Source organism: Corylus avellana, chromosome ca6 (genome assembly GCF_901000735.1).
Source record: "Corylus avellana chromosome ca6, CavTom2PMs-1.0".
Classification (NCBI taxonomy): Eukaryota; Viridiplantae; Streptophyta; class Magnoliopsida; order Fagales; family Betulaceae; genus Corylus; species Corylus avellana.
This window is the reverse complement of record NC_081546.1, coordinates 27,746,140-27,757,109: the sequence shown is the minus strand read 5'-3', so window position 1 is coordinate 27,757,109 and position 10,970 is coordinate 27,746,140. Positions and strand designations below refer to the sequence as shown.

General features: G+C 33.9%; 2 protein-coding genes across 4 annotated transcripts; both read left to right on the top strand.

Moving 5' to 3' along the window:
• Positions 1-1,833: 1,833 nt before the first annotated feature.
• On the top strand, positions 1,834-8,139 carry LOC132185008 (TMV resistance protein N-like). Of its 3 annotated transcripts, XM_059598824.1 has the most exons (8): positions 1,834-2,454; positions 2,579-3,680; positions 4,278-4,553; positions 4,644-6,344; positions 6,443-7,227; positions 7,329-7,451; positions 7,632-7,727; positions 7,919-8,139. In XM_059598824.1, exons 1-5 carry the CDS (start codon positions 1,946-1,948, stop codon positions 6,785-6,787), a joined length of 3,933 nt encoding a protein of 1,310 aa, XP_059454807.1. In that variant the 5' UTR covers positions 1,834-1,945; the 3' UTR covers positions 6,788-7,227; positions 7,329-7,451; positions 7,632-7,727; positions 7,919-8,139. The 3 variants fall into 3 exon arrangements, with proteins under 3 accessions (XP_059454807.1, XP_059454808.1, XP_059454806.1); XM_059598825.1 differs by lacking the exon at positions 7,632-7,727; XM_059598823.1 differs by having other exon boundaries at positions 7,632-8,139.
• Positions 8,140-9,465: 1,326 nt separating this feature from the next.
• LOC132185524 (disease resistance protein RPV1-like) lies at positions 9,466-10,106 on the top strand. Its single transcript, XM_059599288.1, has one exon. It carries the CDS (start codon positions 9,558-9,560, stop codon positions 10,104-10,106), a length of 549 nt encoding a protein of 182 aa, XP_059455271.1. The 5' UTR covers positions 9,466-9,557.
• Positions 10,107-10,970: the final 864 nt, after the last annotated feature.

The window sequence follows — 10,970 nt, the reverse complement described above, 5'->3', positions numbered from 1 at the left end:
AGTATTATTTTCAAGTGATTGAGCAATATGTGAAGATCAAATAGAAAGTAATCCCCTTTCAATTTCTACGTTTGTAAACCTTGGTTTTTATGTTCTTTCATTCATCCCCTCATGTATTTTTTTTTAATTTTAAGTTTTTTCTTTTTTCTGTATTACAAGCCCCTCCCATTTATGACATAAATGCTTCCAATTTATTCTTGACATGTACAGTGGGTATCTTAAACCTCAACATTTTCCTCTTTTTCTTGTAGGTTGGCCTAGAAGCTTTGGGTTTGCAATTTACCAAATATTGGACTACTTTGCTGGGTATTGCGACTCTTATTTGTGGCCACATTGCACTATTTATTGGGTGAAGCCCTCTTTGGATCTTCCTTTGGACTTAGGTTTTTTGTTGCCCTATTTTTGTAAAGGCATTGGTTTCTTTTTTTCTTGTATTTGCTTTGGTTTCCTGGTGATTTCAACGTACTATCTCATGATCTATAAAAAATAATAATAATGTTATATGTCATGTCAATAAAATCTAAATCTTTTAATCAAAATAATAATTAGAATTAAAAAGATGTAAAGTTCTAATTGAAAATAGGCAGATAATGAAATAATAAACTGGAATAAACTGGAATTAAAATGGAAATAACAAGGTAAATACAAGATAGGTTGCTAATTTTTGTAAGGGTTAAATACAAAATTAGTCCTTAATTGTACTTTTGGTGTGTATCAAATTAATCTTTGGGTTTTCAAGAGTGATAAAATTAGTCCTTAAGCTTTCTAATGGGATAAAATTAATCCTTCCATCTACTCCTGGTAGTTTGCTGTTTTTCACATGTAAACAAAAATCCAATCCTATTATGCTATGTGTATCCTCTTTGCATGATCATTGTCAAATCAACAAATACTGTCAAATCACTTTTCCATCTTGTCACGGGCTACACATCAACCCTAACATGTTAATAATAATAATAAAAATTCCAGATCAGCCATCAAAGTTTGGAACAGTTATCATTCTTCATTACTTGAACCATGTTCCCTATCGGGTTTTGTTTCGTTTACGGAACTTTGTCTTTTAATACAGTCTCTTGTGGTATTTTCTCTAGTTTTCTTGTGTTTAATTTCTATGTACTATATCATCTATAAAAAATAATAATGTTATATATATGTCGAGTCAATAAAATCTAAATCATTGAATCAAAAATAAAAATTATAATTAAACTGTATTTGGATAAATCTATAGAATCTTAATTCAAGTTATAAAGAAAATGAAAATCCAGTATATCTGATCTTAACCAAAATTTAATATCCAAAAAGAGTTTTCATCAAAGTCAGATTGCAACTAAAGCCATAACGAGCTAATTTGGTTGGAGAGGGGTGATGAGTAATTTGGTTACATTGGATACCAATGCCGGTCACTTCGAAGCAGAATCTTTTAAAGTTCATTTGAACTGGATAATATTTAGTTTGTTATATTAAAAATATATTTTTATCTTTTTATTTTTTGAAAGAATAAAAATATTCATCTAATATAATAAGCGAAATATTATTTAACTCAAATGAACTGAAAATAATCTTAATATGGTCAGGCAGCTCATCTTTTTCCTCCTTTATAAATTATGATGACTCACCTCATTGTATAAATTACAGGAAGTTACGAATAAAACCTCAAACGTAGGTGTGGTTAGAAAGTAAAGTAATAATTTGGTCACTTCATTATCTTATCGTCCTTGGGAAGACTGGTTGGTCAAAATTTAAATCTGAATGGCACTTTCGACAGAAAGCTTTCAACAAACTTACAATATCACTGCAAAGCCTGAAAAGATGTCTCCTCCAATAACTAGGTCTTCAGCTTTTAGGAAGTTGCCAAGAAGTTGCTCTTTTTTCTTTTGACGCCTCACCTCTGTGACCAACTTGTATTCTTGGCTAGCGTTGTTTCTTCTGCAATCCACTCTCAACGATGGCCTTCCACGGAGTTGCTTCGTCTTCTTCTTCATCTTCCTCTTCCGATCGTCAATGGGATTACGATGTGTTCTTGAGCTTTAGAGGTGAAGATACTCGCAACAATTTTACCGCTCATCTCTACGCCGCTTTGGATCGAAACGGAATCAACACCTACAAAGATGATGTCAACCTCAAGAGAGGAGAGAACATTTCACCAGAACTTCTTAACGCTATTGAGAAGTCAAGGATTTCAGTCATTGTGTTATCTCAAAACTATGCATCATCTTCATGGTGCTTGGATGAACTTGCAAAGATCTGTGATTGTAAAGAAATGAAGGGACAAATCGTTGTACCGGTGTTTTACAAGGTACATCCATCAGAAGTACGATATCAAAAAAAGAATACTTTTGGTGAAGCATTTGCTAAACATGAAGAAAGATTCAAGGATGATCGCATGAAGGTTCAAAGGTGGAAGACAGCGCTAACAGAAGTGGCTAGTTTGTCAGGGTGGCATTCAGAGAACAGGTATTTCTAACCACACTTTTTATCTTATTAGAAAGAATTCTAAATTGGTTAAAACTTTCATTTACATTAAACTTTTCATTTTTTTTTAACACATTTTGTAATTTTACAAATTTTGTATTGGTAGGAACGAACCTGAATTAATTCAAGAAATCATTGAATGGGTGAATTCGATATTAGTAAAAGAAACATGCTTTCAAGTTGCCCCGTATCCTGTTGGAATAGAGTCATGTGTACAAGCTGTGAAGTCGCTTTTAGATATGGAGAATAAAGAAAGTATACACATGGTAGGGATCTTCGGAATTGGTGGAATTGGTAAGACAACTCTAGCCAAAGCCATCTACAAATCGATTGCTTCTCAGTTTGACAATAGGTGTTTTCTTAGTGACATTAGAGAAACTTGCAGCCAAACAGGCGGTCTGATTAGTTTGCAAAATAAACTTCTTTCTCGGATCCTAGGATGCTCAAGTCTAACAATTGACAATGTTGATGAAGGAATTGGTTTGATAGAGCAAAGGCTTCGCCTAAAAAGAGTACTTTTAGTTCTTGATGATGTGGATCAGTCAGTACAACTAAAAAAATTAGCTGGAAAAGCTAATTGGTTTGGCTTAGGAAGTAGAATCATCGTAACAACAAGAGATGAAAATTTACTAACTAAGCATCAAGTTTTAAGATATGAGGTGAAGGAATTGGATTGCAATGAAGCTCTTCAGCTCTTTAGTTATCATGCCTTCGATAGAGATAGACCTAATGATGGTTATGTGGAAGTTACAAAAGATGCAGTGCGATATGCCGGAGGATTGCCACTAGCTTTAGTGGTGTTAGGCTCGACTCTAAAAGGTAGAGATATACGTTATTGGGAAAGTAAATTGGACGAGTACAAAAAAATTCCTCACAGTGATATTCAAAATAAACTTAGAATAAGTTTTGATGGATTGGATGAAAATGCGCAGAGTATTTTCCTTGACATCGCTTGCTTCTTCAAAGGAGAGAATGTAGAATATGTCAAAAAAATGCTAGATAGTTTTGGTTTTATATCATATAGTGGCATCAAAGAGCTAAAGGAAAAGTGTCTCATAACTGAGTCGTCTTCGGGATCATTGGTGATGCATGACTTGCTACAAGAAATGGGTAGAGAAATTGTTAGACAAGAATCACCTAGAGATCCTGGCAAGCGCAGCAGATTGTGGTTTCATGAGGATGTTCGGTGTGTCCTAGAAGGAGATATGGTAAGAATTATGTTAAAAATACCTTTTAATTTTACATTTGTTTATTTTTCATTAGTTAAGCTACTAGTGTATTTTTTTTTTTTTTATTGCATAAAAAATACTTAAAAGTATTTACATGCAAATATATGTATGTTGATACATATATGCTACGGAAAAGAATCAAATAAGTAGAATAAATTTAATTTCAAACCCAATTTTAAATTACACCATAACTACAATAGAGTCCGACTGTTTTTTGTAAAATTGTTTTCAAATAACAGGAGAGTTGATGGTTGATCAAACATACGCTCCTTTAAAAGGCTTCTAGCCTTCTACCCGAAAGGATTTGGAAAGCCAAGCTTGATCTAAGAAGAAAAAGGCAAATTACTCTTTTGAAAATCTTAAAAAAAAAAAAAAAAATGCAATATACAAAGACGAAGCAAATCGAGTATAAGCTTATTTCTTTTTACAAAGTAATAAATGCATATATCTATATATTTATATAAAATAGATATAAATTTTATTAAGACTAGAATTATAGTTCTAGCAAGTGTTAAAATATGTAGGACTTTATGTTATCATTTTGTTGCTACACTTAACCATACATTGTCTTGCTAGGGAACAAACAAAGTTGAGGGCATATTGATAGATTTGCCAGGTCCAGACCTCATAATACAGCTGAGTCCTAAAACCTTCAAGAAGATGAAAATGCTCAGATTGTTTATAAACCGTAATGCACACTTTTCTGAAGAGCCTAATATTCACTCTAATGAATTAAGAGTAATAGATTGGGCTGAATATCAAGGAGAATCTTTTCCATCCAATTTTCGTGGAAAGAACCTTGTGATTTTAAGAATGGCTCACAGTCGCATCAAGATATTGGAAGGAGTTCAGGTAAAATTTTTATTATAATATTTGTGTTTTTAAATTCTGTTGTAAATTTCTTTCAAAGTTATAACTAATTTTCCTTTTTTTTCTTGACAGCATTTCCAAAACTTGACAACTATGGATTTCTATAACTGTAAATTCCTTGAAAAAATCCCTGATGTTTCAAAGATCCCAAATTTAGAGTCGTTGAAACTTGTTGATTGCGAAAATCTGGTTGAGGTTCATTGTTCTGTTGGATTCCTTGATCAGCTTGTTGAGTTGATCATTACATCCTGTTCTAATCTTAGAAGTTTTCCGAAAAGCTTAAAGTTGAGATCTCTAAAATATCTCGAATTTTTTGGTTGTTCAATGCTTAAGAACTTTCCTGAAATTGATTGTCGAATGGAATGTTTAGAGGATATCTACTTTTATGATACTGGTATAGAAGAACTGCCTTCTTCCATTGGGTACCTTGTTGGACTTAAAAAATTACATCTAGACAATTCCAAAAACCTTATGAATCTTCCGGATAACATTCATCAACTGCAACATTTAGAGTCTCTTGGTCTCAATGGTTGTATTGGTATAAAAGAACTCCCTTCATCCTTTGGGTACATGGGTAGGATTGAGAGATTACTTCTAAACAATTGCACAAACCTTACGAATCTTCCAGATAGCATTTATCAGTCACAAAATTTAGTGTATCTTTCTCTCGACAATTGTTCAAAAGTCAAGTTTGTAGATAAGGTAGAGGATAATAGACAATCCATACCCTCTATTGTATCTCTAGAGGAATCTGCAATTTCATCTGGGACAGAATTACTCCAATTGTTACCTTCGAAAAATTCAAGTGGTTCTATTGATGATTCTTCCTCAATAGTATTTTCAAAACTTCGAGAGTTGAATCTTAGAAATTGTACCCTATCAGAATCAAATTTCTTCAGCACACTTGATTGTGGCTCCATGTTGTACAAATTAATTCTATCAGGGAGTGATATTGTTACCATTCCACGATGCATCGAAAGTTTTGTTAGATTGAAGTTCCTTGATTTGAATGAATGCAAGCAACTTCGAAAAATTTTAGGACTTCCACCAAATGTAGAAAAGGTAGAAGCTAAGGGGTGCTTGTCATTGGAAATATTTTTAGAAGAAGGTAGAAGATCTCAATTGTTTGATACGGAGGAGCCACCAGAGCCTGTGGGGGTTAGAACGGTAATTCCAGGACAGCAATCATTGACAGACCTACATCTATCAGGTAGCGCAATTGTTAGCCTTCCTACATGGTTCAACAGATTTGTTGGATTGAAGAAACTTTACTTGGAAGATTGCAAGCAGCTTCGAGAAATTCTAGGACTCCCACCAAATGTAATAAAAGTGTCTGCTAAGGGGTGCGTGTTATTGAAAATATTTTTAGAAGTAGCTAGAAGATCTCATTTGTCTAATACCGTGGACCCACCAGAGCTTGTCGGGGTTGAAGCGGTATCTCCAACACAGCAATCATTGGAAGGAATGTTTCAACTTGAATGCCCTTTCAACAGTTTGGTACGTCTAGATCTATCAAGTAGTGCTATTGTTAGCCTTCCTTCATGGTTCAACAGATTTGTTCCATTGCATAGCCTTAGCTTGGAAGGTTGCAACCAGCTTCGAGACATTCCAGAACTTCCGCCAAATATAGAATATGTATATTTGGGTAGATGCACGTCTTTGGAAAGATTGCCATTTAATAACATAAACGATTTGCCAATGCTTCGATGGATTGACTTCTCGGATTGCCCTGAACATATAGGGAATGATGTACAATATCATTTACTCAGTGAGGTATCTCTCTCCCCCCCTCTCTCTCTCTCTCTCTCATATATGTACATGTTACTATGTGTTGGTTGTATCACTGAAAATCTGTTATATCCATGTAACAGGGAAATCGTAAGGTCCGTATATTTGGCTGTTTATTTCAGGGAAACAAAATTCCAGATTGCTTCAGCTATCGTAAAGAGGTTTCAAATACTAATTTGTGTGAAATGGAAATCAACGGGCCTGTACATTTGAATTCAAAGAATACAACATTTGCTTTCTCTGCTGTTATTGGAATGAGTGATGGACAAGATGGAGATATTTTTCAGATTCATGTTGAAGTCACCAATAATGGTCAACCAATCAATTATAGTTCCTCCATGGAGACATATAAGCCAGCCAGCTCAGAATGTGTATGGTTGGATTACAATGGTTCATGCCATTCTCAGCTAAAGACGGATAATCTTTGAGTTAAATTTGAGTGCAAGGATTTCAGTTATAATCCTTCAAAGACAGTGTTCTTTAAAAGTTGTGGATTCCATATAGAACAAAGATATGAAGAGGAAGCGATAGGTTTAATGGATGGTGTTGAACTTTCTAAGAGATGTCGCGATGATGATGGTGATGGCAACTTGGAAGCCAATTTGTACCCCCAACAAAAGAGGGACAAGAGATAATCTTGGGACCAGAAAATTTTATAGCTGCTAAGATCTGAGAATGAAATGCTTCTCAACACCTTGTGATGGACTCTACTCTACCTCCATGGCAAACTGGTGCTTCCATGTGTCAGGCCTATATTACAGGCACCTGCTTTTGTGATCTGCCTTCTGCCAAGGAATTTCAGATGCAGAGGATATGGTGAATTGCAATTACATCAATCAAATCACCCCAGAACTTGGGTTATAATAATGTAAGTGCTTCACATATTGAAATTTGGGTGTACACATAATATTGCTTCTTACCCCTTGGGATTCAAAGCATGGTGTAGAAATTAATATTACTTATTTACAGGAATGATGATGATGATATAGACATTAGCTTTATTTTGAGAAATGGTGATGGACGGTGGTGGTACAATCAAAGGGCTAGTTAGCAACCTTGAGTCAAAGGATTCAACCAGTCTTGTGTGTTTTGGTATGTATGTTCTTGAATGGCATTCGTGTGGATTGTGACGGAGTGGGTTTGATGTGAATAATTTCTTTCTTTTTCTTTTTCTTTTTTTTTTTTATTATTATTATTTTTTTTTCACTAAATACAAAAGAATTCTATGACATTAAGAATGATATTTTTTGATTGAAAAGAATTCCATTACAGGGCTTTCAGAAATGCATATTACAAAGCTATCCAAACCAAAGTTGTTGTGCTCCATTTTCTTATGGCTTGTGAAACTAATCCAGCCTCCTAAAAGTGGTATGATGAAATGGTTTGAAATACTGCTTTCTAAAGCACATACTCCCTTGTCTTGTTTTCCATTTTGAATATTAATCCCAATAGCCTTTTGTTTTTGGATTGATAAGTAAATAAGTACTTTGCTTTCTATCCTATTCTTACTTGGAATGGAAGTGCTATTTATTTGAATCATGATCTTCATGTTGCTGCAGGCCCTAGGAGATTGCCACAACTCTATTATCGTTGCCCAAATTACATTTAAACTGGATTTTAGCTTTATGCTTCTGCTTAGGCTGAGCTAAATGACAAATTCTTGTAGTGTGTTCTGTAAGGATATAAATTTCCTACAATTCATCTTTTTTTTTTGGACAAAAGCACTATTCACTTTAATCGGAGGACGGTTCTCTCAATTTCAAATGAAATATATTGTATCCATTTTATAGTCAGGGTTGAAATTAAGCTTGTACATCCAATTGTGTATATGAAGTTAATATTAGCACGTTTTTTTTTTTAAAAAAATAATAATATAAAATCTTAATTATACCGTTAAGTATGTTAGTTTTAAATCTTAACCATTAAATGAATACTCTTCGTTACAAAATAAAGGGATCCCTGTCCACTTTAATCACTCAAGCTATTCATTTATTGGGGTGCATGTGTTGGAGAAAGCATTAAACTATTATTTGGGCTTCCGCTTAATCACTTGTTTAATTGATGCTGCTGAGCCTGGCTTTAGCCATTGGATCCGGTTAATATGAACATCAAAACCGTAAGCCTGGCTTTAGGTAGATGTAAATTTTAGGCCCATAAAATAATATTAAGGTCTTCAATATTGAAATGATTTTTAAATAGTTAAAAGTACAAATGCATAGTTTGATAAGATATGGTATAGTAAAGAGGGAACATGGTGTAGGTTGGGGTGGGGTCTCTTACTAAATGATTTTTAGATAATAATTACGTCTGTTTTTGCAAAGGGGGCAGGCGCTAGTGAAATAATGTCCCTACTTTGTGAGGCTATTATATTGTAGCTTTCTTTTATATGGTTGGAGATTAAATAATCACCTCGTTCCAAATTCAGTTTGAACTTGGATTTGGAACACGCTTGTCTGTCCACTTCTTCATAATTCTACTTGTTTTCAGTTTTGATCGAGTAAACGTTGGAATTGGCAAAGCTTCACGAAACATGACTTTTTGTATGCCTTTGAATCAGCTTTCCAACGTACTAAACTTGCTTCCGTCCGATGTCATATAATCGCGTAGAGATATGACTTTTTCTCTAAGACTGATATGATGAAAAATTACTCCAGCTAGGGCATTACAGTTGCCTTTCAAGTCAGCGATTCTCAGAGTGTTCTGTAACATTTTTTACCCACAAAATTCCGTACTGGCATTGTCACATCACAATATTAATATAAAATAAAAGGACTTCATGTCATCCTTATTGATGATCACATGCAAATAATGGACATCATGGATTGGGCCATGTCGAATTTAACAATATTAATATTGCATGTAGGACTTGAAGAGAGAGTCTTGGTATCCAGATAAACTTAACCCATTGATTTATTCTCATGGTCTACATTTCTCTGATTTATTCTTGGTCAAAAAAGGAGAAATGCATGTGGATGAAAAGTCGTCAGTGCTTTCAATATCACGACAAACCTCATAAAGACTACAATGACTCTTAGAATTGACTTAACATGTTCACATACAGTTGCTTCCCTGTTGTAGAAAGACAACAAGAAGAAAGTTGCCAAACAAGTTTCTCTGTTTAACTTTAAATAGAGGTGTTTCTGAGTTCTGCAGTTATCTCTAGTAAGCAGTAATCAATATAATCACTTCTTCATATCCATGGCCTTCCAAGAAGTCTCTTCCTCTTCCTCTTCCTCTTCCTCTTTATCTTCCACTTCCTCTTCCTCATCTTCCACCCGTCAATGGATTTACGATGTGTTCTTGAGCTTTAGAGGCGAAGATACTCGCAACAATTTTACTGCCCATCTATATGATGCTTTGGTTCGAATGGGAATCAACACCTACAGAGATGACGACGACCTCAAAAGAGGAGAAAACATTTCACCGGCACTTCTCAAGGCTATTGAGGAGTCGAGGATTTCAGTCATTGTGTTTTCTCAAAACTATGCATCATCCTCATGGTGCTTGGACGAACTTGTAAAGATCCTTGAGTGTAGGGAAACAATGGAACAAATCGTTGTACCAGTGTTCTACAAGGTAGATCCATCGGAAGTACGGCATCAAAGAAAGAGTTTTGGAGTAGCATTCGCCAAACATGAAGAAAGGTTCAAAGATAAGCAAATGATGGTGCAGAAGTGGAGGACAGCCCTAACACAAGTGAGCAATTTGTCTGGGTGGCATTTAGGGAACAGGTATTTCTTACCTTAATTATAGATTTTTTTTTTTTTTTTTTTTTCTGGTTCTAGTTACAAACATGCACTACTAATTTTTTGAAATTTTTTTCTTGGTCAATTTTTTACCTTATCAAAGAATTCTACATTCGCTAAAACTAATTTCATTTTCTTTAAGATCATATTTTGGTAATTAGTCATTTTTACATCAATAGAAAATTCCACCAAAAATGGGTCCCGTTTATTAATATGTTTTGGATGGTATTTTTGTTTTTGATTTGAAACAATGTTAGGATGTTATATATAGGTAAAAACAATTTTGAGTGTATAAGCTTATAAAAGCCAATAAAGCCCAAATACTTCACCAAATAATTGAAACACAAAATTCTCTCCCACACCACTTATACGCCACTTGGCAATTTTTATAACCACTATAAAATATGAATAAACTTAGGATAAATTAAACCACAGTACAAGTGGACCAAACCATCTGATGCCAATCAACCTTTTGTAGTTTACATCTCACTGCATCCCAAGTGTCACAGCATTTTTAGCATTCCAAAAGTTTGTTTTGGGATGAAAAAAAAAAAGAATAATGATTTTGTTCCTCTCAATAAAAAAATAACTCTGTTTGCTTGTTAATGTATTTTGGAAGGGCTTTTTTTGTTTTTTTGTTTTTTTTTTTTTTAATTTCTTTCTAAAAAGATAATGATCTAACAGAAATATAAAAATAGTTTTTGGAAAAACATATTTTTGTTCCTTGATCGATTGAAAAAAATGGGTTCCATTTGTTAGTGTCTTTTAGAGAATGTTTTATAGTTTTTATTTTAAAAAATATTTTGATGTGACGTACACATATAATCAGTTTTGAATATCTCATAAATATTTTATATTTTAAATT